This window comes from Falco biarmicus, chromosome 7 (assembly GCF_023638135.1).
Source record: "Falco biarmicus isolate bFalBia1 chromosome 7, bFalBia1.pri, whole genome shotgun sequence".
NCBI classification, from domain to species: domain Eukaryota; kingdom Metazoa; phylum Chordata; class Aves; order Falconiformes; family Falconidae; genus Falco; species Falco biarmicus.
This window is the reverse complement of record NC_079294.1, coordinates 18,351,905-18,374,562: the sequence shown is the minus strand read 5'-3', so window position 1 is coordinate 18,374,562 and position 22,658 is coordinate 18,351,905. Positions and strand designations below refer to the sequence as shown.

General features: G+C 34.6%; 1 protein-coding gene across 1 annotated transcript in view; it reads left to right on the top strand.

Annotated features, from left to right (window-relative positions):
- The window catches only part of FMN1 (formin 1), a 148,181-nt gene that overhangs the window by 34,189 nt on the left and 91,334 nt on the right, over nt 1-22,658 (top strand). The window contains exons 4-5 of the mRNA XM_056346672.1: nt 13,913-14,673; nt 18,808-18,958. Coding sequence (XP_056202647.1) covers nt 13,913-14,673; nt 18,808-18,958 — 912 coding nt within the window. The remainder of the gene's footprint in view (nt 1-13,912; nt 14,674-18,807; nt 18,959-22,658) is intronic.

Genomic DNA, 22,658 nt, shown 5'->3' with positions numbered 1-22,658 from the left:
TGCTAAAGTGAAAACATGTTAAAACTTTTGGAAAAAAAAATCTTTCTCATATTTAGTAAGGACGTCAGATTTTAGCAGCTTCTGACTTTGCAAATCCAATCTCCATTGTGCTTATTGCATCTTCTGGTGCTCACCAAATTTTTAATACGCCTTTTCCACAAAGCTGCCAAAGATAACGAAGCCACCAAAGTTGTTATAACACTGTGGCAAAACTAAGTTACACTGATTGATGGGTGCCTCAAGTTACTGTTGGTTAGGTGGGGATCACCCTTCCAAGGATGCTTTGAAACTGAAAGCTAGGAGTCTGTCTCCTGACACCTGTTTTGATGATGAGGCAACGTGAAAGATCTGGAAGCATATACAGAGATATGAGAGGTGGAGCTTTAGGCAGAAAATGGTGACTAGAGATGCTAGGATGAGACTGACAAGCTGGAAGGGTAAAGAAGCTGCCTGGAAGTTAAGACAGAAAATCGTAGGTGATAGATAAGAGAATTGGATCTGGGCATTACGATAAAGCCTTTGCTTGTAAGTGGACAGTTTCTCCCAGAATATGTATCCTAGAATGAATGCAGTCTATTCAGTGTTTGCTTTTATTTTTGTTGGTCTGTGCGTAATACCCTCCCTTGTTTGTTAATCAAAATGTGATCTAAATATAGTTTCATTATGGACTTTCTGGTGTTACAAGTTTTGATTTTCAGGATGTTTCATGCTTATAAGTTGCATTTCACAATATGTATTCAGATAGACATGTATTATTATTTGTATTTTATGCACAGAGACACATTACAGTTCAATTTTAACTTACCTTGCAACTATACATTGGATCCCAGAATCTCAAGATAGTTGCTTAGAAAATAAGTTGTATCATTGGGTACCACTTGAGAAACACTGACCCAAGTGACTTGTGGCTCATCTTGCAGGGACTTTCAGTTTGAGCGAGTATAGAATCTGCTTTTCCAGGTCAACATTATCATGCCTGTACTGTAATATTGCTGTGCCTCTTCGTGAGGTTCCATTCTTTGTTCATTATATACTTTTCAACTTCAGCACACATAATGCAGAAGTCTTAAAAGCTTGCAGCTTTTTGATAATACAGTTTTCAATTATTGTCTGGAATAACTCCCATCGTGTTCACTGAATGAGATACTGGCTCTGTCAGAGAAGTTGTTTCTGCATAGCTGTGCTACATGGAAACATGGAAGGAGAGGGAGAAAATGAGGGTTGCTCTGGCAACCACGCTTGTCCGTAATGGGAACATCTAGAATAATGTGATGATGCATAATTAGCATGTAGGATACATTACTTCAAAGTAGATATGCCTTTTACACATTTACAGAGTAACTGTTGTAACTGATGTTATACTTCTGCTTATCCAGGTAGAATCTCAGAAGTACATAAGCTGTATCTTAGCTAAGAGTACTGGCACCTTTATCTGCTAAGTGTAGCGTAAACATCTCTCCAATGTTAAAAAAGACCAATTTCAAGCACACTGTTGGGTTTTCTTGTAAATGTTACATAATTGGTGAATATTTAAAGACTGTCTTCTGGTTTTACCGCTAAAGTTTATGATAGTATCTGCAGAATTGGAAGCTTCATAGTTAAACTAAGATAGAAGTCATGAGAGATTAACCTTGAGTGTGTAGGATCTCATATACTTTTGTCTTGACAAGGATATCTGCAGCTTGAATTTCCTCGTTAATCATTGTAATTGAGGCGAGTATTGTACTGTCAACATGAAAAGATCTTTTCTATAATGAAGTTGTGAGGAAAGGAGATATATTTTTTTCTTATAGAAAGTGTGTAATTTAATGAAAACTGTTGTTTTCTGAATGTGAAGCTGAATGTGAAATGAACCTCTGCATTCATTTCCTTTGCTATAGAGAAAGAGGTAGGCTGTTTCACCAAGCAATCCGTTTGTTTTGACTTATTGAGGTCCCTCTAACATGTGAGAAATGTGTTAATTGTAAGCATCAGAAAATTACTCTTTTAGGTGACTAAGTTCCTGAAAGAAAAATTGAACCTCTGGTGTTACTTTGATATCTGGTGTCAAAAAGGCCCTAGAAAATTAATTTCCCTCCATAGCTAGGAACTCAATGGCTTGCTACACCTCAAAATCTTCTAGTTGTTTTCATTGCACATGTGAACTCTCTATATATTGGTGGAGAGGCTAGTCACCTCCTCAGTGTAGATATTCTTAGAATTTCTAGACAAAAAAATATGTTAATACACAATGAACATCTTCAATTTCTGAAAGTGTAGTTACTTTATTTTTTTGTCATAGCAAACTCATAGCACTATTTGGTTGAATATTTCCTTCTGAAAAGTAGTATTCGTTACTGCCCATTATCCTTCTATAGATCTCTAATTTTATCCTTGGTTACTGTTTTCTATGTGCTATACTTACACTGCTTTTTGCTTTGACTTTTTCTTCAACCAGATCGTTGGTTGTGATTGGAATGTGATATATATCATTACTTTCCTATGTAGTTACAAAGCTCTGTTATAATGGCTTAATCTTGGAGTCTGGTTGCCAAAGAAATTAGTTCTTTATACTGTGAAGCAATGTTGACAGTAAACGCTCCTTTCCTCTCCACCCCCTCCCCAAAAGAAAAGGAAGAAAAGAGAAGAAAAACAAGGTTGCATTACAATTCTGGCAACATCAGCCACACTAATAAAATCAAATTCAATGTTGTTTTACGACTTTGAATTTATGTGACTGCACAGGATCAAAGGATTTGTATCCCACTGGACTGCAAGGTCTATAGTTCATGGCAAAAAAACTCATCAAAAAGAACATTTTAGTAGTAAGGCTTTTCATTTTAATCAGCCACAGTAATAAAAAAGCTGTTAGGTGTCCAAAAACATTCTCCCAAGATCAGAGACAACTTGCTCTCTACTACAATCAGTTTTCTTATTGGATCCATACTGCCTCTGTAGTTTTTGTCACTGAAACTTCACCTTCCAACTGGTTTTCAACCATTTTTTGCACTATTTTCACATTTTACATGCCAAATCATTATATGTATCAGTAAAAGTAATGATTCATGTAATTTCCCTGGCAAATGAGAAAAACTTCTTTAAAGTAAATTGTCATCAAAACAAGTGATTAACTAAAATAGATTTTTGAATACAGGTCTATATTTTTATCTATTGCATTTTAAAATATTTGAATAGCAATAATATTTTTTTCTCCTTGGATATAATCTTTTGAACACTACCGCAAAGCATAGTTATTCGTATTTTTTGTATCAATACAGATGTAGTAACCTAGGCTGTCCTAAAACTAAGGTAGTAGCTGCAAGTGAGTAACAAATAGGGAAGTAACCATGTTTTTTGTGATAGGAAGGGCTGTTGGTATCTGCATGTTAATTGTTCATGGTCTTAGTTCAATGAAACTTTGAAATGAAATTTTAACGTGTAAGTGTGGTTTCATTCTTTAATTACCTTGGTCTCAGAGAAGTTGCGTGCAATGTATCATTTACATTTATTAATGTGTTGCATGCTGAATTGCCTCATTCCATTCTGTAGAATTTAAATCTTTAAGAGTTTAACATTATGTAGAGGTATTACCAATGAAATCATCCAAGAAAATACCAGTTTTCCTTGAAATTTAAAGGTCGGTCTCAATTTAGCTGGCTACCCCTTTTTTAGAAAATATGTAAGATTTATCTTTCCTAGCATAAGCCAACATATTTAGGAAAAATCAACATATGGTCACTTTCTGCAAGAATGACTCCCTTTCTGCATGGCTTTACATGTATTGGATGTTACATGGCCTCTTGTAGCTGCTGTACACAATTAATTTGCAGAATTCTAGTGGGTGTGGTATTCCTTCTCACTGCTACCTGAGATACATGCAGACTTATATTGGGTTTGGTCATTTGGATACTTTTATGGTTTTATTCTTTTTAAAAACAAACATTCAAATGAACAGAAACTTTAGTATTACATCTAGTAACATTAATTTTATGTTATAAAACATATAAAATTTCATAAAATGCTACATTATCTACTGTTAATATTTCTCTGTTAATAACCTGAAATTTACCCCTTTAAGCACGTTATTAACAGTTGGCATTATTAAGTGATATTTAGTCTAGTTTTTTAGAGGTGCTATCATTTATCTCAAGGGATGACATTGTTTAACAAATGTGCCTGTGGCAGGAAGTTCATGAATCCAAGGCATGAATAGTTTTCTGCTCCTCATATATATCAGATTCAAGAAGGATTTAGATTCCAGTGGGATTTCTCTGTGGGCACAGAAATGCCACAGTAGAGTACATAGCTTCCCAGGTGCTAAAGTTGACATAATAGGATCCATAAATGTGGAGTATGCTGTGGAGTACAATGAACATTATCAGAGATGTTTTTCTATATAGTGAATTCATAACGTTTGCAGGATTTTGATGATTACCAAAAAATTTCAAGGACACACATCAAGGGGTTCTATCTGGGTGTTTGATTAGAAGTTATGGAGAAGGGCAAGGGATTTACCCTTAAGAAGAAGGTTCATCTGAGTAAAGTTTCACATAGAAAAGCAAGGACTGGAGATGAGCTGTTGTGAGCTATGTCTTGTATAACAAAGTTCTCCAAGCAAGTTAATTTGTGTACTGTAAAATGGTTGGATGGTAGTTATTAACAGGGAAAGGGCGAGGGGAGCATATGTATATGTGCAGAAAACAAAACCTAGATGAATGTAATTTTACAGAAACATTTACAGAGCAGACACAAGGCAATTGGGATGAGGAAAGCAGACTTTAAGGCAACCTGGAAATCACTCTGTGAAGAGCATGGAAAAGAGAACAAAATATTAAGACAGAATGAAAGGTCCACAAACAGCTGGAAGAGGAAACGATGAAGTGTAGAAGAAACCAGGACTGCATGCAGTCCATAATGCCGGGGTGGTTTGTACCTTGTATGAAATAGTCCCTTGAAATATGTGGTCCTGGTCAGCAAACAGCTACAGGGTCCTTGTGTGTAGATCTGTTTTGCATGGCTGTTCATACCCTTTCTACAGTGACAAAAATGGAGGTGTGTTTGTTACCTTAAACTTACAGGGTCAGTGAAAGCTTCCCACTCCCACTATATTCCATTGTCAGCAGACTTAGTAAGTTCCAGTTCAGGATTATTTTTTTTTTTTTTTTTTTTTTTTACTTACAGTATGTCTATTTTTAAAACTTATAGTATGTATATATTTTTTAAAAAAACCCAGCTATTTCTTATTTATTGTCTTTGTAGAGCCACTAGACTCAGTGTGCACAAACGCACTGGCCAAAAGCATGCGCGTCTTTTGCCGGACATTTGTTGTTGGAAACAGGCACACAGGCTTTGCAATTGGAAGGGTGGTAGCCTGGCTGTCAGTGATTCTGGGTCCTGGAAAATGGTAAAGGGGAGGAAGAGAAGACAGAAAGCATCTATAAAGAATCAAATTGCTGAAGAATGAAATTTAACTTATAAGAATCTTTTTACAGTGATATAATAAAAGTGAAGGGTGACAATAAGCCTATAATGATTACAGTAATTTCAGTGACACATTTCCAATGTAGTATACAGTTGAATATGCATAGAAGGTGAAATAGGAAAAACAGAGAAAACCAGCAGTGGGAATTGCTAGGAAATTAGTTCAGGGAGGAAAGCAAAGGAGTAATACAGCTGACATACTATATAGAGGGAGGAGAGCGAAGAGTAAGTATAGATGTTAATAAATGTTCCTTAATTTTGTATGCATAACTTAATCTATAGAAAATAAAGATTCAAAATGTGCTATAAATGCAAACTAATTCTGAAGTGTCATGAAGAACATGTTACTGGCTACATCAAGAATAGTTCTGACTGAAACTGGGACAATGAATTGGAAGGCTATTAGAAACACAAGCATACAAGAAAATGGAAGAATATGTTAATTTAAATACTATAAAAATGGCATGCTTGATTTGAGTGTTTCTGCAGTAGAGAGAGTAGATATTATGTTAATACCTTCAGTTTCTCATTGATTTTCTGTATTCTGAGAAGTGCAGATTGTTTGTTTTGAAGTATTTCTAACAAAGAATAATAAACTACCAGAAATAACAACAGATGGAGTTCAAAACATAATTAATTTCTCAAAATATTTTTCCTTAGGTTGCCTTTAAATACCTACTTGCATTGCCTGTATTACTTTCTCATGTATTTGTTCAGCTGTTTGTTTACCTCCTTGGTTTTTTGAAGCTGATCTTGGTTAGATTGTGTTTCATCCAGACAGGACAAGGAAAAAGAGAAGGAAGTAGTAGTAAAAATTCTTTACCATCTATTTTATTTGTACTCATCTAGATTGGTGGCATAGGAAGGATAAATTAATGAGTGAATTCAAAATTCCAGGTTAATGTCATTGCTTTTTACTTTCTGTTAGGTAATACACACAACTTGTGAAGTTGTACTGACCGTTCTTTTTTACATTAGTCAGACCTTCAGACAGTATAAATACAAGTCTTATAAAGGCTAGACATGTTAACTGTGTCAAGCTTTCTGTATTCTGTTATACTTTCTGTAACAACTCCCTTAAGCTCACAGAAATACGCTTTTTATAATGAAACAGAGCTTTTAACAACCTCATTTGTTGTGTGAGTATGCATTGTTTAAATATAGTAATCCATCTGTTACATATGGCGATAAAATACTAAGTAAGTAAGGAAGAAGTTATGGAAGATGCATTCTGAGCCATTCTAAATGTGCAACTGATATACTAAAATACTTAAATATTAAAAGCCTTCATATAGGATATACAACTTGATCATCTAGGTTTCATTTTCATAAGTAAAGGGTTTTACTACTCTATTTGAAATAGTAAAGCTATTAAAGATCTGCTTTGGTTTTTGGATGTTTCATGATATTTCACATCTCAAAATTCAATTTAATTACAGTGCAACTTAGCTATTGGAAGAATAATATCTTATTTTTTTTAAATGTGTAATCAACTAGCTACGTGCTTGGTTCCTATTTGTAGCTTTTACTTAAGTGTAGTAACCTGAGATTGAGGACCTCTTTATATATGTCCTTGTAGAAATGATAATTGTTCAAAGAATCACAAATCAATCCTTACAAGTAATTGTAGGTGTTGTTAAATCAGAAGTTGTATCTCCTAACACATCATACATGATATATATTTTCACAGTAAATATTTAAATTATCAAACTTGAAGTGAATTAGTGCTTAAAATGTTATGTGAATTTTAAGCCGTCTGTGGTCCTATATGCAACTAACCATGCATGTGATATTTAGAAAAAAAAAACAACTGTATGTTGCAGCGTTACTGGATATGTTTTAATGATGTGCTGTGCTACTAATTGTTAAATAACTAAATATCCAAAAATAGATAGAAAAACAATGACCTGTATACCCCCTATTGTCAGATTTCCTCCTAAATATTTCTGCTACATTTACTCTATAGATTAGAAAGATAATTGGGCCCTGTATACATAGCCTATGCAAATGTTTAGAGTTCTGGGAATGTTTTATAATGGTCAATCATTTAGCTTACTTTTTTACTATGAGGTGTAAGAATAATTCTTACTTTGTGCTCTTGAAAATGGTGGTGTACCCTATGCAACTTACTATATATGTTAGAGAGGAGTTCTCATTTTTATTCAAACTGGCACAGGCTTAATACTTTTTTCATTGAGAAATCCTTTCTCAAATCTCATTTGTTGTTAAAATTTAAAACAAATGTATGTTTTTTCAAAGACGGAGGTTTAACAAAAAAGGACTTCTTTTTTTTTCTTGTCAACACAATACAAGAATAAAAAGTGAGCTCTTCCAAAAACTGAAGATGAAATTACTTAGAATGAACAAAACCAAGAAGTCAGAAGCTGTGAAAAATTTAGGTTTCCTCTCTTTTCTATGCACAGGACTTTGATGGCCAAAATACTGTTACAGAGGAGAAAAAAAAAAAAAAAGCTGTAACATCTATAATTTGTTTAATTTTTTTTTTCCTTTCTCCTTTTCTTTTAAACTCCTTAGATACTTTGTGTCGCCTTTGTTCACTTTTTTTTTTTTTAATTTTCATGGCTTGGCATAAGTAACTAATTAGATGTAACAATCAGTATATGAAGTTAGAGAAAGGAATAAAATGGAGCTCACTTTCTACTATGTTGTTTTTCTAGGCTAATTAGACTAAAAACTATTAAAAGTGTGTGTTTCTCAGTTAAAGAAGAGGTCTGTCTCTGACATACATAGAAGAGCTTTGTTCATTAAAGACGTGCCATTTTTACACAGTTGCTTTTCAGAGTAGAATTGCACTGTAAACGCTAGTGAAAAAATATTTTTGCATTAACAGTGAAGCATTAACTTGCTAGTTTCAAAGCAAAAGTTCTGCATATTTCTTGCTTTAGAGTGTTTTAGAGAACTTTTTTTATGTCTCACAGTTCTCAGAAGTTTTTAAAACATTTATAGTGCAAATAAGTCTTGACTAATAAGCTAACAACTAATTTTTACAGGTAGATTGCTGTAGAGATTTATGATTTCCTCATATTCATACATACAAATTGTTCTAGAAATTTCATATCAGAGAAATTCGAAGTGATGGTTAGAAAGTCTTTGTCCCTATAAAATCAAATTATATAAATCACTAACACAACAACTATACTTGTTCATTGCATTTCATTGACTATACAGACTGTAATTGACTGTATTAAATGAGACTGTAATCCTGTCAGAGCAGAGGGGAAAGCTGCCGCGTTGGTATTGAGATGTGTCTGTGTCCATCCACGTTTTTTCAAAGACATTTAGACAACCTTTAGGTTACATTCTGAACGAGAGGAATTAGTCTTTTTCTTTTCTGATTAATTACATGTTTTACCATCTGAGACTGTGACGGTTAATGGAAGTGTGGTACCCTGATTCAATTTTGGGGCTTTTTCTTCATTTGACCATATGCTTCCTATGTTCCTGAGTGCCACGGGACCAAGGCTGAGCTGTCTGCATTATTTCAGAAAATATACCTTGCCTTTTTTCTCTGTGTTGTGTCAAGTCACCTAGCAGGCACAAAAAGGCAGTGTAGTCATATGGCAGAGGGCTGGGTGTAAGAGGGAAAAAGAGGAAGACATTGGAAAGCCATACCAAAAGCTTCTTGTTTTCCGGGTTACTGTGCATCAGTATTTGGGATATTTGCATAGTCATCTTTGTATCGTGGCAATATCATGCATTTTAGTAACAGGGGTGATTTTTCTTTCTTTCTTTCTTTCTTTTTTTTTTTTTAATAAGTGTTTTTTATTTCACCCAGTAAGAGTAGTGTTTCAGTGTTTTTACAAAGCAGGTAGTACAGGTCTTCTAAGCTTACATATAAATATTTGTGTTTAAAGGAACTGAGAATCAGCTGGGATCATTTGCTCCTGTGAGGTGATTTTGCTCAAGGAATATGTCCTGTTCAAGGACTCAGCCCATTCCAGTGGCAGGTATCAGACAAACACTGAGAAATGAAAGAAACTATTTTCTGTTTACAGCTGTACTGGTGAGCTTGAATTGCAAATAGGCATGGACCTTATTTAGTCAGAATCAGAGGTGCAGAAACTCTGAAAAAAAAATACTTTTGGAAGCAAAAAAAGACTTCTCAAGGAGAGGGATAGACCAAACCATCTCTTCAGCCTCCTCAAAATGGATATTATGTGGAAGCAGAGAGCCTATAGGAGAATGGAAGAACATGTACATCAGCCAGGAAGGCTAGTTTTAGAAGTCAGAAAAGCATAGGCTTAAAAAGACAGTTGACAACACTCAAGCTGAATTACATCTTCCAAAGCAAATTTAAGGGTACAGTAGAAGTATTCTTCAGAAACGGAAAGAACTAAGGAATCAAGGGGGGGGGCATTATCCAGTAAAGGTGAGGTGGAGATACAAGGCAATGCAGATTGAACCTAGAAAATTAATATCAAATGAGCTGCCCCAGATTTCAATAGCAGTGATCATGAACACAGGGGTGGCATTTTTCTTAAACTGAATGTACAGATGGCTTTTTGTAGCTGGATCTTTTTTGCATGTGACGTTTCTATTTATATACTGTAATACAGAGTTGTTGACTTGCGATCAGTTTGTGATCTATGTCCTTCACAGGTCCTTTTCCCCTAGAGTTGCTGTACTACTGATGGGTCCGTTCAGTGGTTCTCTTTTTTGAATTGTAGCATGTATTTTCAGACCGCTTCCATATCTGATAAAGCTATTAAGGATTCTGAATTTCTGAATTCTTAACAGGCTCTCCAGCATACTAGCACAGCATTGTTTGAATATTTAATATTGACATTGAATGCAAGAAAGACTGTACCAAGCTAAGGCAGTTTTTCAGTAGCATATTGCTGTGTGGATTAGGCTTAAGATACTGAGGATATGCTTCCTAATTTATGATTGAAATCTGATTTCAGGCTTTTAGATATTTTAGATATTAAGGCTTTTAGAGTACATTTGTTTATATGCTTACATTTTCTTTTGAGCTGGCAATATGAAGAGGAAATAGCAGTAAGGTTTTGTTGAAGTGTACTTGTCTCTAATCTGGCATTTGTAAAAGTAATCTGGGGAAAATATACCCCTGCTTTCATGGAAACCTAGGCAGCCACAAGTATCCATGTGTTTGTTGTTTTTTTTGGTGGGTTTGGGGGGTTTTTTTGAGGGGGGGAGGGGCAGGGGGGAAGAATAGGTAACAAAAACTGGATAATGTCACTCACTGACTGGCAAGAGCCATTGCTGTAGTGAGAAGCCAGAAATCCCCTACATGCCAAGGCCTGAGGGCTTAATTCCTGAAAGAGTCGATTAATGCTGCAAGAACGCGAAAAGGTAAAGGGAGCAGAAAAATGTGTTCCTTGTGCTAGTTTGTTGGGTGTTAAATCTACATATGCAATCCCGATTTCTTATATGAATGTTGTTGAGAAACAGGCAACCAGGCTTCTAAACAAGTCAGCAGAGTTGCAAATGCATTTTTCAAGTGGAAAAAAAGCTTATATAGATATATAAATATAGTTATATAATCATATAATATATTTATTATATATTGTTATAGCTAAAACATGCTGATGAACATCTCCCAAATTGTTATTCATAATGTATTGCTTTCCTTTTACACAGTAATTTATACAGACATTTTACTCTAATAGGTTTCTAAGTCATCTAACCTTCTTCAGGAATAAATCATGTTAATTCACGCTGCATAAGGTGGCTTTCTAAGCTTTAGTTTCCAGCCTTCTTCCCGTATCTTCTGTCCCTCCAGCATTCTTCCCACACATTCCCTGCCTCGGACATCTTGTATCATGCTGAAATTTTTTGTCTCATTTTGCATAAAATAGCTCTGACCAAACTATTATATTCCGATGATGGCCTTTGGTCATTGTTCATCTTAACAGCAGTTCCCAGAGACTCTAGGAGCCTGGTGCATGATGTGCTATGAAAACAGACTCAGTATATTGCCAATATTGATAGTAATAATTGCTGACATGGTTCAGTAACAACATACTGACATACTGAATAATTTGAACTCTAGCTATCCAGCTGAATAATTTGAACAGTATCTGTTCAAATCCCTGTAGATCTGAATTTAGCTAGCCATCATAAATATTTTGGATCAGTGTTGACAGATGCCTGAAAATAAAACTGTAAGCTTAGAGAGATACATACTGTACTAAAAAAAGATTTGGTTCCCATTTAGTTGAAAACAGTGTTTTAACTTGAGATGTAAAGTGATTAAAAAACTTGTTTTATTACTTACTGCTCTTTTGTATTGCAGTCAGTGGGATAAGCTTGCATCTTATCCAATTAAACATGGTCTTTGCCATTGTTGACATGTTCAACACAGGTTATTCCCAATGTGTCATTTTTGCTAAGCCTGCTTTCCTTTTATGTGCTTAGTAATTTTAGCTTTAATTCTTGTTTATATTCAAAATTTTATTAGTTTTATTAACAGAAAATAATTTTGAAAATGTGAAAAAGTAAAAAAGAAAACAAAGAACAAAACAATCACCTCAAATATAATCTTGAGTTTAAACCACCAATTTTTATATTGTAAATTAAGGACTGAAGATCTGTAGTTGAAAAGGTACATGGTGCTAACACCGTTGCTTTCATGCCCAGTTAAATGTAATAAGTAGTTCTGTTAAATACTGTGCTTGTTTTACAGTGTGTTTTTAAGGTGACTTCAGATTTACTGCTGGGAAAATCTTTAGCATTCAAAGTAAATTGTTCTATCAGGGAGTTTTTGATGTCCAGTAGGGGCAAAATACTATGATAAACAAAATAGCTAAATTCCCTAAGGCAAACTTACTTCATTACTTCATTTATGGATCAGTATGCAGAGGTGGTTGCTCTGGAGCAATTCAGATGGCAGAAAATCTTGTGATAGTTGAACTGAACTAATAATTAGGCTGAGCAACAACAAACTTTGATAGAGTAACGGTAGGAAAATAAACTCTAAGTAAAAATCTTCTATTTGTTGTATGTATTAGTCCTAGTTCTTCTATAAAACCAATAGAAATTGGGTGGTTTCCTGTTCAAATCTCAGTTTATTTATCTTTGCAAGGCTTTAAACTTGATTTCCCACCTTCACTTGCAAGTTAAGAAAAGGAGCATTTTGTGTGCAATATTTTCAGATTGTTTACTTTGGACTTTATCTTAACAAATTGATTAGAACGCAAGCTGATCATACTGCTGTAAGGAATAACATGTATTGTTTTCATATCTATTCAAGCTTCTTTGCACAATATAAAATTACAGTATATTACACTACTGTATTTGCCATACTAAGCTACACATGCATGACTTGGATGCATATTAATTAATGCCGTAAGCTATTAACTCTGACCTAATACTCAAGTTGTAATGATAGGTAGGGTGTGCTATGTTGCCACTTCTGACCAACACTGTGTACCAGCACTGTGTGGGAATATTTTAAGTGTAAATTGCTGTGCTTGCAGGAATTTTGGAAAATCACAGCTCATTAGCTGCTTCTGTTGAAATGTTGGCTTTCCTTCGTACAGAGATCCTGAAAGAATCATGGAAAATGCTCTTTCAGGAAGCATTGCCTTGCAAAGAAACAAGGTAACACTGGTCAGCTGCCTGATAGGATCATGGCGTGACAGAAAATAGCTTGTAGGGACTTGAATCATCTGGAATAGCAGTATTGGACTGGATTATTTAAAGGAGATATTTCAGTGTCAAATGTTTTGTATGTCTCTGATATATGGTAAGAAAAATGTTGGGTTTTTTTCCATAATTACATATATTCTTGAGAGATTGTTATTTCCTTCCACCTCAGTTAAAGCCTTTTGATTATCTTTGTTCTAAGATTTATTTTCCTGAATCGTAGTTTAAAATAGATCTGGTAGAAATGTCATTTTTATCTAATAGTAAAGATAAATTTGAAGAAGAATTTATGTGTACCTCTGTGAATTTGATTGATGACAACACTTTTAATAGATTGATAAGGTCTTTTAATTTGTCTATTTAATGTTTTAGCTGGGAGGAATCTCAGCTACTGTTGTGTTTAATCTATATTTTAGTTCCTAACGTATTAGCTATATACATGGCATATTTATGAAATGGAATAGTCAGTAAAATCATGTCATTAAGTACAACGCCATTCCAAAGAGGTACCTTTTTTCCATAATGAACTATTAATTATTGTGTTCAGCATTTAAAAAACAGTAAGTCTGCTTAAAGACAAGGTACAAATTAGAATGTGCTAAATTGATGTTCTGTATATTTACTCATGAAATATGTTTTCTTGAAACACATGCTGCTTACATGACTTTAAAGATTAGTAATTGTCCAGTTACATAATAGCTTACAATAAAGCCATTTAGAACTGGGAAAGTGAAGTATTTCTGTCCTTGTTTAAAGTTAAAACGTGAAAATAAACTCTTCAGAAAATATTTGCACTAAGGGATTTTTTGTTGTTGTTCTGCAGTCTCAGTTTGAACTCAGGGTATTCCATATTCGTGGAGAACATGCTGTATCAACTGCTCAGCTTGAGGAAACCATTGCACATCTGAAGAATGAACTTGATAATAAATTAAACAGGAGAAATGAAAAAGCAAAGGATATTGGTGTTTCTACTGAAGATAACCCACCAAAGACATACCGAAATGTATGTATACAGACTGACAGAGAAACTTTCATAAAGCCTAGTGAAGAAGAAAACAGAGCTGTCAAAAATAACCAAATAATACCCAAAAAGCTTAATATTTCTTCTTTGTCACATAGTATTTCTGCCCAAAGTGAAAATAAGGACAATTACAATGTGCAGTCTTCAGAAAGTGTCTTATGTTGTCAACCAAAACAAATGCTGCCTCCGCCACCACCACCTCCTCCTCCTCCCCTTCCTGAATCTTCACTACCGGGTGTAGTTCCTCCACCACCACCTTTGCCAATGGGTCTGACCTCACTGACACCTCAGTTTGGATCTGGTCCACCATTGCCACCTCCACTTTCTGAAGGCTGTAGGAATTTTCAAGCGCTACCACCACCACCGCCGCTTCCAGGGTTGGGACCTCCTGTTGCTCCTCCACTGCCTGGACCTGGGTTACCTCCACCCCCTCCACCTCCTGGGCCTGGGTTCTTTTTTAATAGCACTTTATCTTCAAACCAAGGTCCTCGAAAACCTGCCATTGAACCTAGTCGTCCTATGAAGCCTTTGTATTGGACACGGATACAATTACAAGGTAGCAGGTAAAATATATTTAATTGAACTTAGTGTTGTTATTCATAGACCATGATACATGGGTATGTATACTATTTAAGACTTAATAACAAAAAGTTAATGGTCTAGGAAAATGAGTGTAGATGCATGGAATTTACAAGTTTTAAGAAAAAAATCTAAAAAAATCTAAAAAAGATCATAAGAAATTATTTTAAAATATTAAATATAAATTACAACTATATGCATTATAAATGAATATTATTTTGCATTATAACAAAAAGAAATGTTGTTGTTTTTTTCCCAAAAATCCAAGTACTCCATAGACAACTATAGCAACATGGTGGTTCCTAGGTGTAGCCCTAAAGAGTAAAAAGGTAGCCAAGAGATTAGAAAGATTTAATTTAAAAAAATCTCAATTAGAATTGAATTGTTAAAATTTGTTCAGGTGAGAATGTAGAGTTTCATTTTTGCTTTCCCGTCACTTCAGGTGATACCATCTTCAGAGTACTATGTTCTGTCATCCTCTGTGATTCCAGCTCTAGAAACAGTTAAACTGGAACCTAACCTCTCTGTATAATTCTGTCAGAGCAGGAAAAGTAAAGCATATATAAAAATATATGCAGCTTAGGAACCTGTAGCATGAAGCATCCGTTATGGAGGAGTTTCAGTACTGATAGAGACCTCTATGGTGTAATAAAATAAATATAAAAAAACCTTAAAATTACTAATCTTACTGTGATTTAGTGCTGGGATAAACCGCTAAATACACTTGAGAGAGGATATGCCATCCAGAGGGACCCTGACAGGCTTGAGGAGTGGGCCCTCATGTGGAGTGCAAATCTCATGAAGTTCAACAAGGCCAAGTGCCAGGTCAAGCACCTGAGTTGAGGCAGACTAAGGTATGAATGGATTTAGAGCAGCCCTGCAGAGAAGAACTCGGGGATACCTGTGGATGAAAAATTGAACATGAGCTGGCAAAGTGAGCTTGAAGACCAAAATGGCAAGCATATCTTGGCCTGCGCTAAAAGAAGCATGGCCAGCAGGTTGAGGGAGGTGATTCTGCCCTTCTACTCTGCTCTTGTGAGACCTCACTTGGAATACTGCATCCACTTCTGGGGCTCCCAGTACAAGACAGACATGGACTCGTAGAGTGGGTCCAGAGGAGGGCCATGAAAATGATCAGAGGGCTGGAGCACCTCTTCTATGAAGAAAGACTGAGAGTTGGGGTTATTCAGCTTGGAGAAGAGGAGGCTTAGGGGGAACACCTTATTGTGGCCTTTCAGCGTATAAAGGGGGCTTATCAGACAGATGGAGAAACATTTTATTGACGCCTGTAGTGAAAGGACAAAGGGCATTGGATTTAAACTGAAAGGAGGTAGCTTTAGATTGCGTATATGGAAGAAACTTTTCAAGCAAGGCTGGTGAGACACTGGAACACGTTACCCAGAGAAGCTGTGGATGGCTCATCATTGAAAGTCTTCAAGATCAGGTTGGATGGGATTTTGAGCAACCTGATCAAGTGAAAGATGTCCCTGCTTATGGCGGGGGGGGGGGGGGGCGGGGGGGGCGGGCAGGACTAGATGATCTTCAAATGTCCCTTCTGACCCAAACCATTCTGTGCCTCTATGAAAGTAATCTAATAGTATATACCATTGTGAATCTAAAGTTACTGTTAAACATATTGTTTTATTGATTTGCTTGTAAGGGATCATTTTCTGAACAGGCATAAATAAACAATTTTTGGACAGCCTTTTTGAAATGATAACATGACTTTTGTTTATGCAATCCATTTATTCAGCTGGCTGAACGAAAGTACTCCCTTTTACACTTTCTGGGCCAGCTTGTAACTTACTGACACAGCAGTACGTGGTTTCAGTGCCACTCAGCTACTCTTTTGGACTTTGGCTGATTCTAATTTTGCTTCAGCTGTTTATTAATATGAGAAAGTGTTTCTTCGGGATGCTTAAGCAACACAGACTATTTCTAGTTTAACGAAGTTCCTAGAATCATGAAATAAAATTCAGGTCCTGTGTTATCCAAGTAATGAAATGACATGATTATTCAGGTCTTAACATTCACATCATTATTATCCGTGTTCAGAATTATTTTAGCGTTAAGTACAGTTACAAAGATGCTGAGTTAATTTTAAAAATTGTAATAAATTACATTATATAAGTTGGACTTGATGATCTCAAAGGTCTTTTCCAACCTAAATGATTCTATGATTCTATATATATGACCTATAGCCATAACGTAATATAGTATACTATATATTGCACACTATATATTATATACTGTGACTATATTATATATATTATGAATTATATTAAAGATTATTATATATTAGTTATTATGTTATAATAAGACACTATAAATTAATATAAGTTATTTACAATTACAATTATTCTTAATCTTTAAGTTATTTTTAGAGTTATATTTAAACACTTAAATATCTGCATTTAAATGTATTTAGATAGGATTCTTATTTTAGAATTTTTTGTCTGAATTTATTTTGATGAAAAAAAATATTTTGGTATTATAAAGTATTGTGAAAAATCTTTTATATAAAATGTTTGACAGGAACAAACAGTTAATGAAATCTCAGTTCTGTTCTTTCAAGTATTCAGAATTAAAGGCTTTGAAGTATTTCGAAGCAGGAAGTTTGAGCATTTTGGTTTTACTTTCCCAAAATTACTAGTGAAAAATTGTTTCATAGTGAATAAATAGTTGGTCTATAAATAAACGTTATTGTAATTATTCCTGTTGATTCACTGAAATCAAAATGTTTGTTCTGAAATACTGCTTGTTCCTTTTCCTGAATGCAAGACTAGGTCTAAGTCATAGCTTTCTGGTCACCAGCTGTAGTGGTCCAGCATTTTCATGGCATGCACTAGAACTGGAAATTTCTCTAAGGGTCTGCTGTTCAAATCAGCAGTTCTCCAGGACTTCAAAGTTCTTGTTACAGAGCCAGAAAGAATCCTTCATACTTCAGTGTGGCCAATACTATGGCTAATATCAGGGAGAGTGAAGCTGTGGAACTGTAAGCATGTCCTATGACACAGAATAGGCTACATCAGTGGATGCTAATGGAAAATTTAGAGTTCCTTAAACGTTCATGATAGCAGATGCACAGTTGAATATAAATTAGAAAAAAACCCCAAATTAAAAAAATAATAATTTTAGATCCACTTAAATTGTTAGGTATTGCATTTTATTGTATATTACATCTAATAAAAGTCTATTTAGTGACATTGGCCATTTGTATTTTATAGGGGGTTTCATCACTTTTTTTTTTTTTTAATTGGAAATAATTTCACTGCCTTTTAGTGACACCTGCTGGAAGGAGTGAGCCAACTTGTGATGAACAGACAAGAAGAGCCCTTAAAAGTCGTGTCCCACATACTTTGCTGAAGTACTGAAATATTGAAGCAAAGCTCTTCTAGGATTGCAGTGGTGTGTTAGTAGCACTACATAGTATTTTCCCCAAATCCAGATAAAACTAGAGCATCGTGTAAACAGGTTCCAAAGTGTTCCAAAACTAAATCTGGTCTTAGAAGACAAAAAACCCAAGGAAAGATAATCCACATTTAAAATTTACAGTTGGTTGAATGGAGCAGAATACTGGTTAGTCTCCCAAAATACAGGCCACATAATTACTTCCTGAGAACTGCAACAAAAAATATGAGCACACAACATCTGCAGCTAACATGAAGCGAATCAAGTACTATACAAATGACCCCAAATGTTCTTAAAATGTGTTTGAATCACTCTTCGTTGATATTTTTTATTTTTATAGGTCTAAATAAATTACAGGGCCTTTCTCAAAAAAGCTGCTGTTGAAATACTCCCTATCCTAGTTAAAGTGCCAGAAATCTCTCGAGATGTAGTATTGTAGTATTTGGTGGTTGTACAATACAGATAATGCATTTTGACAATCTAGCAGGCATGAACAGAAAATAGCTAAACTTTTGGTACAGCCTTCTGCGAAACATTTTGACTCCTTACAAGAGCAAGGTTTAGGGAAGTAATGCTGTTTGTATAGCAGCAGTGCATGTTGCTTTGAGTTTTAAATCCAATATGCATTTTCATCTATTATGACTTGGTCTGTTATGGTTTTTCATAAATGTTTATCGTAAATTTTATTATTACCTTTCCCTTTATAGGAAAACTGCTATACCAACATTATGGGAATCACTAGAAGAACCTGATATACTTGATACTACTGAGTTTGAATATTTATTCTCCAAAGACACTGCTCAGGAAAAAAGAAAACCATTATCAGAGACTTATGAAAAAAAAACCAAGGCCAAAAAGGTATTTATTGTTTCTTTTTATTTGCTTTTTTTTTGTGTCACCACTTAGTTTTACATTATAAGATAACTCACTTCTTATTTATTTTTGAATGAACAGATAATGGATGGGTTTGTAAATCTGATTTTAAAGCAGAATAGATGGATTGCCGATTCAACTCTTGCTTGAGAATGCAGGTTTATTCTTTACCTTGGAAGATTTCTTGCCTTTGAAAATTAAAGTTCCGCATCCCAGTGAGGTAGAAAAAATACTGTGTAGAAGAACTGAATGAAAGTTCTAATGCATATCTAAAAGTGCCAATATTTCAGGCCATGTCTGCTCTTGAACTGATTTATAATTAGACTGTCATTAAGTTACTATAGCAAACCTCTCTTCCATTAATACTCATTTTATTGGAAAAATAAAGCATAAAGCAAGGTAAGACTGTTAGACATTTTAAATACGGAATGCCAAAAAGCTTTTTTCAGTACAGCTAAAGAGCTGTGTCAGGAAGGGAGAGGACAATCATGTCTTTAATGGCCAAAAGTTAATGCAGTAGCTATGTCATTACCATAGTGCAGATATTGTCTGCCTCAGACGTGATCCGTTACAGAGAGAGCTTGTACTTGTCAATTACTGTGCACAGGTAGGACAAAGAAATTAAATTAGTAGTATTTGTTGCTGGAAAAGTTCTAGGCTGGATAATAATGGATACTCTTTTCCTAAAACAATGTGGTTATATATTAGAAAGCCACTTAAATGTATACTATATCGTAAATCCCTTTAAACTTACCTGCTTGGAACCACAAGAGGGCACTTTGCATGTAAGCTGTGTTATCTACATGCAGTTTTATAATACATATAATGTGAACTATACCTATATAGATACATATCAGTGCAGTCAGATCTTTCAAAACAGCTTTGATCGTAAACTTCCTGTATTGTCTCTTAGGACAGTAGTTAATGAGAAGTGTAAATAAGGCTAGAGAATTTATAAAATTCAAACTCATGTGATGCAAAATGTTAAAAATGAAAAAGGGGTCCAGGATGGGGGCATGCTGGCTTTTGTAAATACACCCTAAAGAAATTATTAATTGTTATAGTCCTTCAAATGTTAGATTAAAGTTGGAGATTAATATCTCTGTGAAAAACATTTTGACATATTTTACTTGAGAAATGCTTCAAGTGCATATGGCATGCAGTACTCAGCTGTATCTGTAAATTTATTTCTGATGCCCTCTTTCTACAATTTATTTTTATGTTTCACTAATTTACTCTTTCAGAAATAATTATTTAATAGGAAGTATAGGTTTCTAAAGAACTTTGAAGGAGAATGTAACCAGTGTAACTTGAATGAAAAAATATGTGCAAATAGTTACCTTTGTATTTCAAAATCTCAGCCATTCAGTGAATGTACCTATTTCTCCAGGTGTATGACAGCAAACCAGGCAGAGAATTATGCCACTATTCTGAAAGATGAAATTGCATTATTCTCTTTCCTTGCTGCTTTGTGCTACAGCAGCACAAGTCTTCAGTAATCTCTCTTGACCCAAAATCAAATTGGATAATGGTTGTTCTGTACAATATAGGAAATAATGGTATAATAACAAGTACTATTTCTTGTGAGAAATGAATGTATGTTCTTACAAAGATATCTTCTTTATTTATACCATTGTTTGAATTAATTTGTTTTGTTATTAAATATAATTTTTTTTGTCTAGGGATATATTTACTGAAATTAATGAAATCAATAAAGTACCGTTAAAGTACTGTGGGAAAATACCAAAATAAATCCCCTAAGAGATAAATTAAGAGTCATATCTATTTCTATGTCTTTACTTTGGTAAAACTCATGGGATTTTGATCATGGTGTTACAAACCATAGGAACTGTAGCGCTTTCTGTGAAAATTTCAAAAATTTTTGGTCAACTATATTAAACTTTCCCTCATTTGGTCAATTTAAGAATTAAAGGTTAATCAGCTTTTAGAATTCAAATGAAATTTGAATTTAACTGAATATAGAAACATTTTCTTATTGTATATCCTGTCTTTCCACCTTTCTCTAAAATGACTCATAGTAGCAGCTGAATATTTTTACAGACAGTTGGTCCTCTTAGATGATCCTGTGTTTTTCTTCATCTCTCTGAAAGCCCAGATGTCTGCAGGCTGGCTCAAATGGATCAGCCTTGGTGGGATGCAAGTGATACAGTGGTAGAGAGGCATTTTATTAAGTTACAGGAGGGTTTATTAGTAGATAGTAACAGAAAGCTCTTGCAGGTCAATGTAAAACTATCAGTTCTGCTGACTTCATTTGTGCTTTCTCATGCTTCTTCTTGGCACTCAACTTTTCATGCCTTTTTTCTATCAATTACAGCTATCTACTAGGGTTTTAACAATCTTTTTCTTTGCTTTAGTACAGAAATGTGTGCTTGGTCTGGTCTTAAGAATGCTGCAAGTGTCATGGTGTATGGAATTGTATAGTCTGGTTAAAGATGCTTTCTCCAAACTTTAAGAAACACATACAAATTTTATGAGGTTCATCTTATGTTTTTTAGCTGATGCTGTGTCATTTTGTATTTCTTTGTAAATTCCTTTCTCATGTTCTGTAGAAAAGCCTTCCAAGGCAAGATATAGGTACAGTGATAGAATCTGGAGTAATAGTTTGTGTTTGGAATAGGTAAGCTATTTTATTTAATAATACATGTTAGTGCTGACTTACTGCATTAAATCTCTTCTCCTCTGCACAAACTTTATCCTATTTCTTACCATCTTACACAAACTAAGTTCACCCTTCTTAGTATTTAGAGAAATGACAGACCAATAGGTGGTGCAGGATTGCTTATTAAAACATGATTGCTTAATACTTTTCTCCTCGAATGAGAATCACATCAGTGCCTCACAATCAAGTTCCTTATGCAGCTGGAAGTAAGATTCTATCTTTCAAATAAGAGGGGAATTATTTCTTATTTAACTGGATCTTCTTTATGAAACGAAGGAGACTTTAACAATTAGTGGTCTGTTGAATTATGATTTCTTTACCATCTATTTACATTTCTTTTGCAGTTCCAAATAAAATAATGTTATTCAATTTATTCTCAGAATTTTTATTTTTGTGAAACTAGTCAGAATAGTCTGTATGCTTAGTCTGTGAAATGACTGCTGTGGAAAGCATCACATTAAGCCTCTAGAAATTTCATTTTGTTCTGTTCTTACCCATTTGTTCACATAGTAGATGCATTATGGCAACGCAAATTAAAATATTCACTGTATGCTGTCCTTCTGTTGCTTACAGCTGATAGACGTCTACCATTTTCAGCCAGAAATATCTAAATCTTTTCATACATAAATGGAATGGATGGTCTGTTTTCCAGTACCATTTGGCAAGTTATGCTCAGAAGGGAAATTTCTGAGTATATATTTATTTTTATATATATATATTTATACTCATATATATAATGTACTTACAATAGAATATGTCGATTATAAAATATTTGTAATATAGACTATGTTTATACTCATACATACACTCAGTGTTGTAAAAGGAGACTACACTGAGGATTCTGTGGACATCTATGCTGGGTGTGGCTAGCTTGGTATTTTCACTTACGAGCTTGATAATGAAATATTACTCTTCAGCCTAGTTGTGAGAGGCTCCAAATGTACTGGAGTAGACACTTTAGAAAGCTTTCATGTGTCAAGAGAGATGGTCTGAAAGACAGGGATA